We start from the raw sequence: 19002 nt of genomic DNA on the forward strand, positions 1-19002 counted from the left end.
AAATGTGAAGAAGTTCCCTCAAGGTGTTCTTGAGATATCGTGTTCATGAGAATAAGACAGAAATGGCCACAGTGACCTTGGCATTTGACCTCTAAAATCTAATTAGTTCATTGCTGGGTCCAAGTGGATGTTTGTGCCAAATCTGAGGAAATTCCCTGAAGGGTTTCTTGAGATCTCACTTTTACAAGAATAAAACAGACGCAAGGTCACAGTGACCCTGACCTTTGACCACTAAAATCTAGTAAGTTCATCGTTGAGTCCAACTGGACAGTCATGCCAAATTTGAAAAAAATCCCTCAAGGCATTCTTGAGATATCACGTTCACAATAAAGGGACATACAGACGGACGGACAACTCGAAAACATAATGTCTCCGGCCACGGCTGACGCAGGCACAGAGGCATAAAAACAGATAAGTTAAATCCCTACCCACAATATAATCATAAAAGCATGAAAAATAAAATCCAACATCTAAGAGCACCACAGATAAAACACTAGCACCTGAAGGGAAATTAGCAGCAATATTAAAAGATCCTAGGTGTCATTTACTCTGGGGATGCTGGGGACATGTCCCCACCACATTTTGAAATGGCCAAGTTTGTCCCGATCACTTTTTAAGAACATCATTTGTTAAAAAAAAAAAAGTTCTGGGAAAAAAAAAAAACCCCACCAGGAAATGTTGACAAAGGCTTTGTACCAAACTGAACTGTACCGTACTGCTTGGTGGAAACGGGGCTTACATTATGTCACCTGCCGCCTTATTTTGTGTTTTACTTTACATAAATAAAGACATTTCCACCATTAATTGGTGCATAAAAATTCACCAGAGTGCAGGAAATGTAGCATTTCACCCTTAAAGGTTAAACGTTTGCCTGAGCTGTCCTCTTATTGAATTTCATTGGTGTTGATGATCTTTGGTGGGTGATCCTGACAGCTACTGCTGAAGTCCACTTCTAATTCCCTGGATTTGGAAACATTTAATTCCAAGTTGTTCATGTTACACCAGCAACCTGGGATAAACCTCACTCCTGTACACACTTTCATTGTTGTTATTGGAAATTAAACCTAATGATGTCGTGTCAACAGCGAATTTGAGCATGTAATTGTAACCAATTACATTTTAGAAGTCGTCTACCAATTAGACTATCCAGTTCCAGTTTATCTAACATAGTGTTTGGGGCTTTTCTCTGTTTCATTGTAAATTTAATATGTTTGGGTTTTGGATTGCTGATGGGACAAACAAACTCAGCAATCAGCTCTGGGCAATGTTGTTATTTTGCAATTTAATATATGTATGAACATCAGACTACCTAGAGAGCAGTATTTATACAAGTAGATATCCTTAAGTTGAATTGTGAGGGACATTTTCTGGCATTACAGAGTAAACAATCAATTGATTTATCCAACAATTGAAACGTGTTGTACGATATTACACAACCTTATGAATCTTGTTTTAACTTTGATTGTTTGTCATCTCAGGGCGTAATCCATGATGCAGATGTAAAACAAAACCGTGGCATCACTGATGCAAACTAGCATGTGAAAAACATTGGTATCACACAGTGCATCAAGTCATCGTGAAGGAATTACAAAAGGAAGTACAACATTTGACAGTGATACATTTCTGGGAAACCAGAAACACTCACACCACTGATCTTCTTAAACAATTTATCAGTTAAACTGTAAATATGGAGACGATCAGCTGAAACCCATCAGGAGCAGATGTGAGCCGACTCTATGTTCCACTTTGTAATTTCTGCTCTTTGTCTTTTGCCGGATAAATGAGAACGAACAAATTATTCGCATGGATTCTCTCAGTATAAACAAGACTGATTGTTACTGTTACCGCAGCACATAAACACGCACACACATACAGTGTGATTTATGTTTTATTAAAAACAAAAAACAGATGACAGTGTAGAAAAACATTTGACCTCAACATTGTAGAACGACATGATGAAGACTCAAAGAAATGTTGATCAGTGCTCATTAAGCAAAACATACAAAAGGCAGGATTTAAACTGTACGTTAAAGTTGGCTTAATCACAGTTACTACCACCACTGAACAGCGTCACACTTCAGCTAAGTTGGCAAAATAATCAGCGGACATGTTGAGTGCAGATGGACAGCACTCTTATTCCTGTTAGTGTTCTAACATTACAGTTCATACTTAATATTTAATTCCACATCTGTACGTTAAATTCAACAGCTAACAAAGTTCTTAGCGCCACTGTTTTCGACAATAACACTTCAAAAAAGTACATGACAGTAAAGGATTAAGTAATATGTTAAGAAATACTCGAGGCTATGACAAAGTCAGTGAACAAAGACAAAGTAAACTGGCACAGTATTCACATAATTAGTGCATTAAAAACTTCCAAGATGCTCTTCACAGGGCAACGTGACATAATTAACGATTCCTCTTGCACAAAAATATTAACAGGTGAGTCAGATAGTTTGTGTCCATTCAGAAGCACAGAATATAAAGTTGAATGCAGTCAGTTTTAAGTTCAGTAGTGACGACAGAAGACTTTCATAGTGTAGGCTTTACAAAGGCAAAAGTGACAAGTGATTTGCAGGGTTCCTACAGCTTAAGGCCTTTTAAGACTTTTTTAATGCTAGCCAGAATTAAATGTAAGACCAATGGTACAATAACCTAAACTGAAGTAAAAAAAAAAAAATCCAAGATCAATTACTTAGAGTAAGGGGCAAATTTGCTGAAGTATTATTGTAACATGAAACATGGCTCTTTTGTCTTGTGGCAGAGATGAGGGGAGAACTGGGAAATACCTGGTGTTTTGTCAGCAGGTTTTCTTGGTGATTTTGAGTTTCCCAGCCTCATGTGCAATGCCTTGCGTCAGTTTCAGCCACGCTTCGAAATCTTGGTTAAATAGCTAATTATTGCTGAATTTGCACGTCCCCATGTCATCCAGGGAACGGTGACAGCTAGCTAGCAGACAGTGGAGCCTCTGCTCTGAGCATCTCGTTGATGCAAATGTTAATGTGAAAGATAGTGGCAATTATTTTGAGATTTTACAAAGTAACATCACAAAATAATAAATTTCTTCTACCCATGTCTGAGCTTTTTTAAGACTTCTGAGATATTGATTTAAGACATTTTAAAACCAATTAAGGCCTTATTTTAAGATAAATTCATTCAATGCAGAGACTTTCTAAGGATCTGCAGGAACCCTGCATTTGAGTATGAATATAACATGTCCAACATAAACAAATGTAACAGAAAAAGAGAGAAGAATTTAGCTGACTCTTGCTTTTGGCAGCCATCATCAGGGCTTCTTTAATCTTAAGTCAAGAATTTATATTTAGTCACATGACAAATGCTAGAAACTATTTGCTTGTAGCTCGTAAGTTGGTCCACTGGACACTTGAGCACATCAGGAGCTGTTGTTGGGTGGCTGTGGCTCACTTTTCAGATCAGCAGTTTGATCCCTGGCTCCTCCTATCCGTATGTCGAAGTATCCTTGAGCAAGATACTGAACCCCGAATTGCTCCCAATGGCTGTTCCATTGGTGTGTGTGTGTGTGTGTTAAAAACCGAGTGGCAGGTGGCTGTGTGGTAGCCTCGCTAACCAGTGTATGAATGTGTGTGTGTGTGTGTGTGTGAGAATGGGTGTGTGTGTGTGAATGGGTGAATGTGACTCATAGTGTCACAGAAGACTAGAAAGGCCCTATACAAGTGCAAGTCCATTTACCATTTGTTTAGTGGTCCTTCTCTGTTGGTAAAACAGTAATAAAAGGTTAGTTAGTTGTGGTGTCTTTCAGTGTTTTTGGCTGAAAATTATTTATTTTCTTCCCTTTCTACAATACTGAGCTAAATACAGTATTGTTTGCACCAGTGATTTAGTGATTTTCATTTTTAAGAAAACCTCATCCTTCATACAGTATCCCCAGGGTTCTTTTGATTGGGATTCACTTTCAATTATCAGCAATTTACAGACCTGAACTGACTGACTAAATCACTCTTGAGGCTGTAAATAGCTCTTATGTTATTCATTTTTATCTATCATACTATATTAGTTTAATCAGTGGTGAACTTTAAGGAGGTTCAATGTGCTGCTTACTGTCACTGTGTCAGCACAGGAATGTCGATCTCTATGGCAGACATCCGTGAGCGGGAGGAGTAGCGGTGGCCTGTGTAGCTGGATGCATAGCCCTGAGATGGAGCGTAGCTCTGCGACGGTGCGTAACTCTGCGAGGGTGCGTAGCTGTAGGCCTGAGCTCCTCCCACCTCCGAACCATACCCATCAGGAGCGGAACCCTGAGACATGTACACCTGTGGGGCTGCAGGGGCAACCACACTTTGCGCGTAGCCTTGGGAGGTCATATAATGCTGGGGGTCGATCACTGTGGGTGGAAAGGTCTGTGGTGGGAAGGGCTGAGGACCGTAAACTGGGGAAGGAGGATATCCGTTGGCAGTGAGAGGCTGGGCGGACAGAGAGGTAGTCATGGAGGGCAGCGGCAACCAGAAGGGCGAAGGCAACTTTTTACACATGCAGTACCACATGAACATCAGCAGGGCAGCCAGCATCAGTCCTCCAGAGCAGCCTATAGCTACATACACGGCAAAACCATCTGAGAAAATTTTGTCGTATTTGATGTTCATTTCCTTGGTGCGGAACAGGAACCACACTGAGGGTGCGATGGCAATAGCTCCACCCAGGAACAGGAACATCCCGGCCACCAGGTGACAGCCTGCATTGTTGACCAAAAATCTGATAGTTTTAATGTCCGGTTCGGGCTTGTCTGAGCAGCAGCAGGTCTTACACATTCCTGCCATGCACAGCAGCAAGGCAATAGAGCCGAACAGCAGGCCTGTAGGCAGACAGAACTGCAGGAGCCGCAGATCCAGCTGGTCTACTTTTGAGTACCACTGAAAACACGAGAAGACATGATTACTGTGAGGACAATTAAGGACAGAAAGAAAAAAAAACAAAGCAGAGGAGAGCATTTTGCAAAGCAATACCTCTGAATCATAGTAGTAACATCCTGAATAGCCATCCTGTTTCACACATTTAGCCCACAGCCCGTCATACACGCTGACATTCTTGGCATTACGATTGAAGGTGATGAGTCTTGTTATACGCCACTGTGGGATTAACGTTGCCACAGCGATCCCTCCCACAGACACAAAGGCAATGATGAAGGCAAATGCGTTGGTGGCATGGATGTCCCGGCACGACATGGTGGTGCTGACAGGAACTGAGGCCAAGAGGAAAGTTCCTGTTTGAAATCAGAAGTCAGACAGAGAGAAGTGGCTGGTCAATGCAGTGGAGAGCCCTGGGGTCATAACGTGACTACAGTAGATAGTTTTCCTGTACACAGCATCTCCAAATGTCCCCATTACTACTGAAGTAAGCTAACTGTGCCACAGTCTGACCTAACTATGGGCAACCCCCCTGTATTCCTATTCACCACAGTGTAGTTGACCCAGTATCTACCGTCCTCAAGAAACAATGCTCTCATTTCATTTGCAAACAAAGTGGGAACGACTTGGGTGCTGGGGTTGCGGGGCAGGACTGTCTATACTGCAGTGCATTACATAGACTGTACAGCTAAACAAAGAGCAATTGAATTAGATGCTTGAGGTTTCTTTATGTGACAGCATGCACTGACTGGCTGTGTGAAAACTTCATCTTTAGAAACTTCTATGTGCCTTTATATCATCACGTCTAGATATGTGCATTTTGTTGTACTTGGACTAAAGCCCAACAACTATCTATCAGCTTTGCACAAACTCAAAGAGACAAGATCATAGCAGCTATAGCTTCTCTTGACTTGTTAGTTCACTAGAGTTGATTTAAGATGTACTGATTATGTTTTAAGCACTTCATGGGCTGGCTACTTGCTCTTTTAATGAATTGCTGGTCCCATTCAAACTATAGTGAAGGCCCAGGCTGTTTATAAAATACACCCTGGTGTAAAACTAAAGGTGAGCAGGCTTTTGCAAGTAGGACTTTTCTAATCTGGCGCTCCCTGTCTGACGATCTGAGTCTGCAACATCTTTTAACTCAGGGGTTCACAACTGGTCCTGCCACAGCGTCCAGATTTCTCCTCAGTCACTGGTTCGAGGTCCACACAGTTAGATATAAACAGTGTCTTACTTGCATTTGGTTAGTTTGATGTTTCTGTCAGGTAGCTGTCCATTAGTCACTAACTCTACAGCAACAAATAGCACTTCAAACCAAAAACTCTGCGTCAGAAATGAACTGTACTTCAAATTTCAGTATGTTTTTTACAAACTTGACACATTCTTGAGCCTCTTGCGGTCCATACATAATGGACCCACGACCCACTTTTGGACCACGACCACTAATTGGGAACCACAGTGTTAAATGATTATCACAGTAATTTAAAAAGCCTCTTTTTGATGCTTGCCCCAACTTGTATGTGTCCAGTTTTCACGTCTTATCTTTTTCATTGGTTTATTTCACTTCTCACTCACATTATTATTCAATTTTGTTTTATTTTTTTGTTATTCTAAGTTGTCTGATGTTATTTAATTGCAGTCCCAGAATGTTTTCATCTTAATTCACACACGTAATATACCTTGTTACCTATTACCTTTTTTAAATGCAGTCATAATGGTGAGAATAAGTGACTAAACTACATTAGTAGAGTTCAATCATGACTGCATCATCCCAGTGAAACTGTCTGATGACACACTGACTAAGACCATGACAGTGTAATTATACAAACACCTGATATTGCAGTGTACTGAAAAACAATCTTGCTGTTGACTTCACACCTTAACCGAGTAATAACAGGTATTTCAGAAGCTGTTATTACATTCAGCAGCTTGCTAGATGACGCCTGTCTGAGTAGTTTCGCCAGTTAGCTTAGCCAACTTGGAGTTAACTTACATTAGGCTAGCTCTTTTAGCTAACTGGAAACACATATAACCTTATTAACAGCTGCGTGTGTCGATACTTGTTTTGTTCGCTAAAATCTACCGTCAACATGTGAAATAATGAAAGCGAAATGTGTATGAGTGGGCTGACTAATTAGTATTTAACGCTAATGTTGGTTCGTTAAATTAGCCAACTAGCTAGCTGGCAGCTAACAAGTTAGCATTACAACAACCTGTTGCGTCTAGACTTCCTCACTGTGAAGCTCAAACACGTCAACTACATTAAAAACAGACCACAATACCTTGTATTCACAGCAGGTTGATCGTGTTTAGATCGAAGGCGGTGTCATTTCAGCTCTCCTTTACACACTTGATCCACACCACAGCAGAGCCGCTTGACTGGAATACAGTAAACAGGATGTGGCCTCACAATGAAGTGGGATGGTCTGCCCTCAGTGTTGTCTCACAGGTGCTTAACGTATGCCTGCAGGCTGTGCATTAAAATCACAGGGTTGTTAAAATTAGATCAAATTAGGGACTGTTTGTTACTTGCAAGGGGGAAGGAGGTGATGCAAAAATGGAGGCATGTCAAATCATTTTTAAGCACTGGAGAGGGACTTTTTTTTTAAAAAAATTGGCTTCAGGGATGGGCATACAAATTTAAATGACTCTATTTTGTATTTATTTTAACGTCAATTAAAAAAAAAAAATACAAAAGAAGTTATGGTCATGATTACAATGAAAGCGTTAGACAAGCCAGACTTCTGGTGTCAGTTCTACTGAAGTCACACTTTAGCCCATGATATCTTTTTTTGTGTCAACCTTTACTGAAAAATCTTTCCACCGGATTAAAAAACATACAGTACGTGATGCTTACTGACTGTTTTTTTAAATCTGATTATGCACATTCTTGTTATTGGTCTCCAAACAGATGATGGCTCTGTCCAGCAGCTGCATCTCAGCCTTGAGTTAAAGTGTGATTTGCAGTGTCTGCCCCATTGCCTCAAACTAGAACTGACACCAAAGTCTGGCTCCTCAAACGCTATCACTGTCGTCATGACTGGTCCTTCTTTTATGTTTTCCTTGAAAAAAAAAACAAGCATGCTTTAAAAAAGAAACTTGAAAAGCATGGTTTGGAAGGCGTGTTTTCTTTAAAAACTGCCAAAATTACATCTTTAATCACAGCCAAAAACTGTAAAAACAGAAATTTTTGATAGATTTTCACATTTCTAACGCTCCTTGGACACATCATGTGTGAGAAACACTTCTGTCAAAAAAAACAAGACCAAGTCTGAATTTAGAATAGTGATATTTCATCAGAATCACTTTTATTCTGTCTCTCATTTAAAATTCAGCATGCACGACAAGAGTGAAACTCCAAGGATTTTGTCTTCATCCTTTGACTTTAACCTTCAAACACTAAAGGGTACATTTAAAAAAAGTAATGATTATTTTATGGTGGAGGGAAGGTTTCCATCAGTCACTCTGGGAGGCTCAAGGAAAAATATTTGTAGCTTCGAAGAGGGTAACAAAAAATATCCAAAAACACCCCAGCCACCCCTCTCCTCTGATAAATAAAGAACAGCCCCTTAAAAATAGATAAAACAATCAGGCAGGCAAAAATAGCACAAGCGCGTATGTAAAAAAATTTGACTGTCCAAAAATAGATTCAAAACATTAAGATAGATCCTTAAACTGTAAATTGCAAAACATATACGTTGGTCTGCTATTGACAGTCAGGTACAGTAGTGGCAAAGCATTTTTTAAGGTTGTAATATTCTGTCCAGACCCTCTTTAATGTTTGGTTTTCATAGCAACCACATGATCGTATGTGTTCCTGTGGTTTCTGTCCAATTAGCCTGTCCGCTTTCCTGAGTTTGACACATGCAAATATAGCTTTGTGAGCGTGGGTGCTACAAAATTGACAGTTCACCTAATCAGCATACAGGTCAGCAATATTAGACAGAATGAAATAAGCAGCATCGATTTATAGTTAAGTTTAGGCAATCTGATTACAGCAGCTTGACGCCTGTCTGCATGTTATCTTTGATTCCAATTTATCTTTCAACTATCATATCAGTAATATAGTTCAGTCCTGTTTTAATCATTGTCAAGTGGTTTAAAAAATCAGAACATTTTTAATATGCTCTGATTTGGAGAAAGTTATTCATGCCTTTCTTTCCTCTAGAACTGAACACTGCAATTCACTCTTTACTTGCCTGAACAATAGAGCACACTTAACCCCTCAGATTGTACAAAACACTGCAGGGAGACTGTTAACTGGATCAAACAAAAGACATCACATTAACGCCATTTTAGTGACCCCACACTGGCTCCCTTCTGACGTCAGGATTGATTTTAAGGTTCTGCTCATTACTTTTAAAGCACTACACGGTATAGCTCACATATGTGACCTTTTATGCCCCTGTCTACCTGCATGTAATCTCACATTGTTCGACAAAAATCTACTGACAGTCCCTCGATTTAGACGTATAACTAAAGGAGATTGTGCTTTTGCTGTCAGGGCCTCAAAACTCTGGAACAGTCTCCCTGATGAAACTCATCTTGCAACCTCACTGACACATGCTTTTCTGTAACTTTCCTTGATATGATTTGTGATTGTTGTATTATTTTGCGTAGTTTGTGAAGATCTTGGTAACACTTTTTTGAAAGGTGCTGTATAAATAAAGTTGTTGAAGTTATTACGATGAACTTCTGAACTCTGCGTTTTGTGTCTTGCAGGGAGATGTCGGCATTCACATGATATATAAATCTGCAGGGCACGAGGGGTTAAATGATCTCCTCGATGGTAAGATGATGATTGAAGACATGAGGAGGAATTTAATGTTTGATTAACATTCATAAAAAGTAGTAAAACATCATATATTGAATGTTTCTGTTTCCTAGGTGATCTTCCAGAGCCACCGTTTCCCAGCCCTCCATTTCCCGGGTCTAAAGTTGTTCACAGGAGAAAAAAGAGACAGGTATGACTCCTCTGTTTTTTGGAAAATCATCATCCTTCACAGAGCGACGCTAATGGACTCATGTTGGCTTCACTTTATGATGTGCACACGCTTGTCTGTGTGACGGTGAGACAGAGGGATAATTATGCACTGGATGCTTTTTGTCCAAGCCCGATGATTACGGTGTTTCTCCGCCCGTATGTTTTATGTAAATTCACAGAGCTAAAGAGAGAACACTGTTTCCTCATTCTCCTCCCACACAGCAGCTCTCCACCCCTCTCTCTCCTCTTCTTATTCTTTTTCATGAAATATTTACCTTGTGAGTAGAGGCTGCGTTCTCGTCTTTTCTCAGACACAGTCAGATGTCTGCAGCTGTCGGTCCCTCAGCCCTCAGAGCGGCTCTCATCTTTATTTGGAAAACAGACAAACCTGGTTGAGCTTTGCAAAGTTCACCCTTATTGATTTGTCGTCTTTTCTTTTCTTTTCTCGGTGACGCATGAGACATGAGTTGATCTTTGTGTTTGCTGTGTGTGCTTTTCTGAAATTGTCCTTGATGTTGAAAAGTTTTAGGTTTAAGGAAAGCTGAAAAAAGGTGTCTGACTGTCTGTCACAAACTGTGTTGTTTCTTCTCAGGCTCCACGTGCGTCACACAGTGTAGAGGATGAGACCAAATACATTGAGTTGATGGTGATCAATGACCATTTAATGGTAGGTAGATATGATATGATACTGTAAAATGATTAATTACATAACTCCAAATACTACCTAAGCAGTTTTGATCCAAAATCCACTTGGCTGAAATGTTTTAGGCACAATAAATGTGATATTTGGAGCAAATAAAGTGTGCAGACGCTGGCTCCTTTTACACATTTACAGGGCTTAAAATGAATCTGTTCCAGATTATGAATCCCACGTTTATGTGTTTCCTCTCCATCCCTCTGTTTCCCTCTCTCCCTCTTTTCAGTACAAGAAGCATCGGCTTTCCGTGGGGCACACGAATAACTATGCTAAGTCAGTGGTCAATATGGCTGACATGGTAAGAATTGTATTGATCCTCTTCTTGGAAAGCTTGCCACAAGCACTCCCAGGTATTGGAGCTGAGCAAACATTGCACTGATTTCTCATTTAACCAACCTCACTCTCTACATTTAAAACCTCTCCTGCTGGCCCATAATGTGCTGCGTGCGGCCATTAACCAGCCAGTCATGAGTTTTTCAAAGGACTGAAGCAGCAGTGGCATCCCAACAGTACTGAGGCAGACATTTCAATGTTTCATTATTTGTAGCCACGTCTGTTTGCTGTGCTACTGAAATCTGACCCGCCATGGGGTCATGTCTGTCATCTGATAGGCTGGCGAAGCCGGAGAAAGGTCATGCTTTTTGTCGTGTCCTTGAAGAGGATCGTATGAAGCAGACTCTATTTGGGACGTACACATTGATTTCCATGTGCGACTATAGTTGCCCTGTTTTCCCCCAGTGTACGCCACAGCACCACAGCACTGAGGCCACATTCACAGCACAGGGTGTCTGCAGGTCCTAATAAAGCATAAAGTATTAGGCATTAAAAGTAATTTAATAGTCCTAATTTTGAATTTGTGGTGTCTTCATTTCCACAAACCTTATATCTAATTTCATTTATCAATCTTTTTATTTCTTTTTGTCAAAAAGATATATGGTATATGATATTCATACCTACGTTTTCATGTGTTTATAATCACCTGAAAGTCAGATTCTTTGTGTTTTCGTTACCTTACAGTAAGATGTTTATATCTACAAACGGAGCGGGTCCTCCTCCACAGAGTCTGTGATGTTGTTTCTACAGTAGCCCAAAATGGACAAACCAAACACTGGCTCTAGAAAAGGCCATTCACATTTGTATCTAGACTACTGTAGTTCTCCTACATGCTTGGCACACAGGAAGTTTCAGTTCTACAACCTCACCATTAGATGGCACTAAGTCCTAAACACTAAATCTTTAAATTTGGTTAAAAATTACCTTAAAAAGTGTCGGAGCGCAGTAGATACCCTGACAGTGGCATTAGACATGATAAATATTCCACTAATTACTTATAAGTACAGTGTGCATACAGAAAATTAACATTTTATAGGTTGTAGTTAGTGAAATGTGTCCTTGTTTGGCAAGAGTTCTCACAGTTACAGTCCCTTTCCCACACTGTTGTCCAACAACTGCAGAGTATCCTGTGCAGGAAACTTCCGTCCCCATGGATACTAATAGACACAGTGCTCATTCCCAAAATTTGATGTGTGTGAAGGGGTGTGAAAAAAATCTTAACTCAAAGTCCGATTTCCAGTTTTTTCAACCACATCACACAGATCTAATCTGCTCAGTTGTCATCTCATAAGATAAGCCTTGAGTTAGAATATTTTTGTCAGACTACTTTTTCAAAAATCAAAAATGAATTTCAAAATACATCTAGCTTGGGAGAAAAGTAATGTCTCCTTTTGTTTCTCTATGTGATATCAAACCCACTGTGAGGAGATAGTGTTAGATCATGTCGCTATAAATTTCAAATTTTAATCCAGTTTATTTCCAACTGGGATTTTTACACACAAGGAATTTGCTTTGGTGTATTGGTGCAAAACATAAACATAGCAAAAGAAAATGAAATTGCAGAACATACATATAAGAGAGAATGAAGTTATAATTACAATATGTACAGTAAAATAATATATACAGACATTTCTATTTATATGTGTCACTGAAATAATGTATATATAAGATGTTTTCTCCATCACTCACACTGGGATATTTCCAGCTCCAGTTTGGGCCTCTAATATATTACCTTTACTTTTAAGTCACAGAGCTAAGCATCTGATTTTCTGAAAAATTAATACCTGGCAGTATTTGGAAAAACCCAGTAAACTGTTTAACAACCGTTACTGCTGCTCTGGAGCTATTTCCAGAATCCAAAAAGATTTTCAATCTGTTTCCTAAGTTGTGACTATATTTCCAAATCTGTGTAGCTGAGAGTGACATATATCATTTCTCTCTCTGTAAAATATAACATTTTGGAAAGAAGAATCAATATGTAACTGAAACGTTCCACTTTTGGTTCTCATTGTACAGATTGAGTGAGGACGTGTCATTTCTAGCAACCGTAATTGTTAAGTTAAAGAAACAGAGGATGTTAGAAGCCTCTGGAAATACCTTGAGAATTAACCTACCTTTAGTAATAGGTGTTAAAGGTACAGTGTGTACTATCAGGGGCATTCATTGGAATCTAGCAGTGAGGATTACACATTGCCCAGCTGACGTTAAGAAAATCTGTGTTTTTCTGACGCTGCTTGTCACAGAGGGGCTGCTAACTACAATAGCTGATGCGTAAACACTAATGGTCCCATCTACAGCTAGTGTTTAGTTTGTCCTTTCTGGGCTGCTGTAGAAACGTTGCAGTGCAGCATGGCAATCTCCATTACCAAGGACCGGCTCCCTATACAGATATAAATGACTCATTCTAAGGTAACAAAAACACAACAGTTCCCATTTTCAGGTGATTATACACTAAAGAAAACATACCTATTATATAATATATCATTTCTGTCAATATATCCCCGTAAATCCTACACACTGGACCTTTAAGTGACCTTTTGGGTGTTTCAAAGACCATCAGTTATTCATTTTTCTAAGAACTGTGTGCTTTGTGATTCAGATGTATGGAGACACAAACCAGAGTGGCTCTTAATGTGCACAAACCGAGGTGGAGCGGACAGAAGTGTTCAGGGCCAGATATGGATTGAACCACGCATACATCACTGACCACTTCCTCTCTGCTGTCAGCTCTGTCTTGAGACTATTGGCATTCAGCTTAAACAAAGAGGCTTAGCTCTCGTCCTCTCCTCCAGTGTTTGTGCGGCCAGGTACCCCAGCAGATTTCCATCTTATGCAAGCAAACATTATTATTTGCCAGTTTGCTCCCTGTGTGTCCTTCAGACTGTCACCCTCACTGACTCCGTGTAGCCGTCTGTAATGTGCTGCTGTCTGGTGTATGATTCACACTGATCACTCTGACCGCTGCTGTTTAAACAGACAGCTGGAGATGTTGATGAAAATGAAGCACGCCTGTCAGTTTTAATATCAATCAGGCCATGTCATTATGTTTCTTTTTGAGTTTATGACTTTCACAACTTTACTGATTTTAAATCTACTTTTAATTCCCCAGATTTTCAAGGAACAGCTCAATACCCGGATTGTGCTGGTCGCCATGGAAACGTGGTCTGCCGACAACAAGTTCAACATCGACGACGACCCCATGGTGACGCTGAGGGAGTTCATGAAGTACAGGAAAGACTTCATCAAGGAGAAATGCGACTCTGTTCACCTCTTCTCGTAAGTCAGAACATTTAAAAGGATTTTATTGTGCACTCGTCGTCTTTTTTATTTAACACATAACTTTTTTTCCCCTTTCAGAGGGAATCGTTTCCACAGCAGCTGGGGAGGAGCATCCTATATGGGAGGAGTTTGCTCCTTGACTAAAGGAGGGGGAGTCAATGAGGTGAGTCTCAAAACACAAATTACAGGTTCCCAAAAACTCAAAAATAGTTCAGTTCACTTCATTGGACAGAGGATTTAGACAACAGGGAGCACAGTCATGTTGCTAGTGAATCTTCATCTCTACACTGAACACCACCAGCTATTATATGAGGCATATTGACATTTTCTACAAGTTACTATTGTGCATTTATTCCTGTTATGTAGGCCCTACTGCAGTTTCAGTTTTACAGCCATTTGGGCACAGGGTTCCTACACAGGAAGGACAAGTATGGAGTTTAGTTTTGGTTATTTCCAGGTCTGGATAAGTTCAGTAAAAGGAAAAGAGAGTATAAAAAAAAAATACTGTGTTTCCAAACTAATTGTCCATGTTCTGTTTTCTAAAATACAAAATTTCTCAAGGCCGCAAGTGCCTTATTACAGAATCAAATCTAGGCATCTGTGACCAGATTAGTTCGGATGAAAATGCTGCAGTATCTTTAATTTGCATCAATACATAGCATCACAAATAACCAAATATTAAACTTGTCTGAACATGTACAGTCCCTGACAAAAGTCTTGTCGCTTATCCAAGTTGTAGGAACAACAAATAATAACTTGACTTGTAGTTGATCAATTGGAATCAGAAATGGCTTATATGAAAGTCAAAGGCCTCTAGATTATGCTTATTATACCAAAATAAAGTTGTGCATCATTCACTGAATTTTATCATTTAATTAGGACAGAAAGGTCAGATCTTGCTTGGACAAAAGTCTTGTCGCATACAAAAATAATGTACTGTAGAAATGATACTTTATTTTGAATACACAAACATGCTCCAATAACATCAGAACATAAAGTCATGGTGCCTTGGGAAAAAGAATTAATATCGTGTATGACTCCCATGAGCTTGGAGGACTGCATCCATACGTCTCGGCAATGACTCAAATAACTTATTGATGAAGTCATCTGGAATGGCAAAGAAAGCAGTCTTGCAGGACTCCCAGAGTTCATCAAGATTCTTTGGTTTCATCTTCCAAGCCTCCTCCTTCATCTTACCCCAGACATGCTCAATAATGTTCATGTCTGGTGATTGCGCTGGCCAATCCTGGAGCACCTTGACCTTCTTCACTTTCAGGAACTTTGATGTGGAGGCTGAAGTATGAGAAGGAGCACCATCCTGCTGAAGAATTTGCCCTCTCTTGTGGTTCGGAATGTAATGGGCAGCAAGAACCTCTTGATACTTCAGGCTGTTGATGTTGCCATCCACTCTGCAGGTCTCTCGCACACCCCCATACTGGATGTAACCCCAAACCATGATTTTTCCTCAACCAAACTTGACTGTTTTCTGGGTGAATCTTGGGTCCATGCGGGTTCCAACAGGTCAGTATTTGCGGCGATTGGGATGCAGTTCAATGGATAATTCATCAGAAAAATCAACCTTCTGCCACTTTTCCACTGTCCATCATTTCTGCACGCTGTGGGCCTTGGCAAATGCAGCACGATTCTTTTGTTGTCTTCTGTTTAATGCTGGTTTGTGAGCAGTAATTCGGCCATGGAGACCATTGCGTGAGAGAATTCGACAAACTGTTCTGGTAGATACAGGGGTTTCTGGTGACCAGTTCTGATGTAGCTCTGCTGCAGTTGAAAAAGGGCTGGCCCTGGACTGCCGAAGCAACAAACGGTCCTCTGTAACAGTTGTGTTACGGGGTCTGCCTGACCTGGGCTTGTCATGAACGTCACCAGTTTCTTCAAATCTTTTTTTTATCCTCTCCACTTGACGTTTGGATACACTGAAGATGTCTGCCACCTCAGCAGCAGACTTGGTCTTCAGGCTCTTGATGATCAGCACTTTGGTCTGTGGTTGAATCTTTGGCATGTTGTCAGCGGTCAGGTTGCACTTCACATGAAGGTCTGGTGTGCTGGGGTTCTTTTTATACACACCTGGGAATGTGTTAATTACAGTATTTGTCACAGGTGGAGCTCTAATCTGTGATTGGTTGAATCGTTTAAAGACACGACAAGACTTTTGTCCAAGCAAGATCTGACCTTTCTGTCCTAATTAAATGATAAAACTCAATGAATGATACACAACTTTATTTTGGTATAATAAGCATAATCTAGAGGCCTTTGCCTTTCATATAAGCTATTTCTGATCCCAATTGATCAACTACAAGTCAGGTTATTATTTGTTGTTCCTACAACTAGGATAAGCGACAAGACTTTTGTCAGGGACTGTATGAGTCAGGCAGTGATGTCCTTATCAGAAGGTAACCTTATGGCTCTGTTCATCTTGTTTCCATGGACACAGTGAAAAAACAAGGCTGCACGGATGCTGGGAAAATAAAATCACTGAACTTTTTTTTCCTTCCCTTTTTTCAACAAATTTTTGGTTCTTATTCATAGGACACTAAAAAATATGCAGGGAATAATGATGTAGTAGTATTTATTCAATCTGTGAAAGGAAAATATTACAAGTATAAGTAGCACTGGTTAGTTTACCTCCTCTTTGGGCGGAGATGTCTGACAGTGGGACATCGTCAAAGTTTCTGTGCAGGAGTGTGGACTGAATGACCACAATGTGTAAATGCAAGTTTTCTGAGGGCTGGCAGTTTGTTCTCTGTTAAATATGGTCTGAAAAGCCTATAGAGAGGTCTGGAAGTTTGAAATGGAAAATCAGTGGGAACCCTGCAGGAAAAGCAGGGTAGTTTTATTTATAAAGCATGTTTTTGGGCAATATATCGACATTATATCGATATTGTCATATGAGACTAGATATTGTGTTACATTTCAGATATGGTAATATCATAAGTGTTGTCTTTTCCTGGTTTTAAAGGCTGCATTACAGTAAAGTGATGTAATTTTCTGAACTTTCCAGGCTGTTACAGCTGTTTTATTGTTTGCCTTTACCCACTTCGTGCCGTTTCATAGTCAACACACGCAACGCGAGCAAGCGATACAAGCGACACACTTCCTTTCATAGTTAATCCATTGAACGCAAGTGACGCAGGTGACACTTATAATAAACATCACTCGTACAATAGGGGGTAGCAGAGTCACTGGTACGTTCCAGCTAGCTAGTACTGCTATTTTATCAGAGTGCACTAGAACTGTCATATAAATGGGGGTGTGCCCGTACGAGTTCGCAAAGTTTTTCCTCCTCGCCCGCCATACTTCATACCTGCTTCTTCTGTGAATAACAAAAAGTACGTCGTAAATACTCAGAGTATTTCAAGTATGTCACTTGCATTATCACCCCACTGGCAACTCATGGTATTACACGCGTCGCTGCTTCGCGTATCAAAAAAAAACAAAAAAACACATTTTGAGAAGTAAGCATGCATCATGACGGCCAATGCGTCTTGATGTGTCCCAATGCGTTCGCGCTTGCGTGCCTTTGCGTCGACTATGAAACTGCCCTTAGAACTACTCAATTCAAAGTTAAAACAACATAATCCAAAAGAACAGAGTCAAAACAATACAATTTAAAGGAGCAAAATAAAAGATAAATGTTAATAAACTTAAAGATTTATAATGATAATGCAATGATAATAAGACCTTGGGTTTAAAAACATTTAGTTAAAGGTATACTATGCAGGATTGTCAGTTACTCTTTGTTAACATTGCCATATCTGCATATTTTTTCTTTGATGCCTGCTGCTTATAGTCTGGCACCTGGTTGCTACCTTTTTGTAAAGCCTGACGTCACGTGAACACTTAGGGACTACGTACCCTTTAATGTCCTGAGCACAGAGAATATAAAGAAAGTAAGGTAATACAGGCAGAGTACAGAGTCTCTGCAGAAAAATTCACTGTCACACACCTCTAGTGGGTTGTACGTGATCATTGAGAGAGGTTACTTCTGTATGAGTCTATATATTGTGTTTTTAGAAAAATCCCACACAGCATACCTTTGTATACCTCAGTGCTGGAGAACAATAAGGTTTCAGTCTGGATTTAAAAACTGCAGTGGACAAGGGCATTCCTGACCGAGTGTATCCATGGCTGTGCTGCCTAATGACTAAAAGCTCCTTCTCCTTTCAGTTTCTGTTCCACTTTATAAATTAATCAAGTTATGTTTTTCCTTTTGAGAGGGAAACCTTTGTAAGCTCCTTTGTAACACAACTTATTTTTTATAGACGTATTTGATATTCTATTTATTGTCTCCTGCTGTTTTTTTTTTCTCCCGGCTCTCTGTGCGTCTCTGTCTCCTCATCAGTACGGGAAAACAGATGAGATGGCCATAACCCTCGCTCAGTCTCTTGGACAGAACATTGGCATCTTCTCTGACAAGAAGAGGATCCTCAATGGTACAAAGTTAAACCTTAATGTATTTCCGTTCATTTTATAAACCTCCTGTGTGTGCCATGGGAACATTTTTATGTGTGTGGGTTTTTTCTAGGCGAGTGCAAGTGTGACGATCGTTGGTCGGGCTGTATCATGGATGATGTTGGGTAAGTTACTGAAACACAACATTCCCTCTTCATGTCATAACCTTAAAGCCACAACAGAGACAGGCAACAGTTTCCACCCCAGAAAAAAACATTTACGATCGAAACATAGATGGATAAATCTGTGTTTTATCAGTCTTTCCAGACAAATTTTAATCACAACATCTGAGCTGGATACAACGCTGCACTGTGGCTTTAATGCTAACATCACACTTAGCTAACAAATATGCATAT

General features: G+C 40.0%; 2 protein-coding genes across 6 annotated transcripts in view; one reads left to right on the forward strand and one right to left on the reverse strand.

The window, feature by feature from the left end:
* adam22 (ADAM metallopeptidase domain 22) overlaps nt 1-19002 on the forward strand; it is a 108242-nt gene that overhangs the window by 62568 nt on the left and 26672 nt on the right. For all 4 annotated transcript variants that reach the window (XM_078171535.1, XM_078171538.1, XM_033640347.2 and 1 more), the window contains exons 7-14: nt 9609-9675; nt 9774-9850; nt 10463-10537; nt 10794-10865; nt 14010-14176; nt 14258-14342; nt 18537-18627; nt 18720-18771. In XM_078171535.1, coding sequence (XP_078027661.1) covers nt 9609-9675; nt 9774-9850; nt 10463-10537; nt 10794-10865; nt 14010-14176; nt 14258-14342; nt 18537-18627; nt 18720-18771 — 686 coding nt within the window. The remainder of the gene's footprint in view (nt 1-9608; nt 9676-9773; nt 9851-10462; nt 10538-10793; nt 10866-14009; nt 14177-14257; nt 14343-18536; nt 18628-18719; nt 18772-19002) is intronic.
* Nucleotides 1872-7304, reverse strand: cldn12 (claudin 12). 2 transcript variants are annotated; one of them, XM_078171539.1, is made up of 4 exons: nt 7169-7304; nt 4983-5239; nt 4081-4889; nt 3595-3732 (listed from the first exon to the last, which is right to left on the reverse strand). In XM_078171539.1, exons 2-3 carry the CDS (start codon nt 5199-5201, stop codon nt 4083-4085), a joined length of 1026 nt encoding a protein of 341 aa, XP_078027665.1. In that variant the 5' UTR covers nt 5202-5239; nt 7169-7304; the 3' UTR covers nt 3595-3732; nt 4081-4082. The 2 variants fall into 2 exon arrangements, with proteins under 2 accessions (XP_033496239.2, XP_078027665.1); XM_033640348.2 differs by having other exon boundaries at nt 1872-4889.

This window comes from Epinephelus lanceolatus, chromosome 10 (assembly GCF_041903045.1).
Source record: "Epinephelus lanceolatus isolate andai-2023 chromosome 10, ASM4190304v1, whole genome shotgun sequence".
NCBI classification, from domain to species: Eukaryota; Metazoa; Chordata; class Actinopteri; order Perciformes; family Serranidae; genus Epinephelus; species Epinephelus lanceolatus.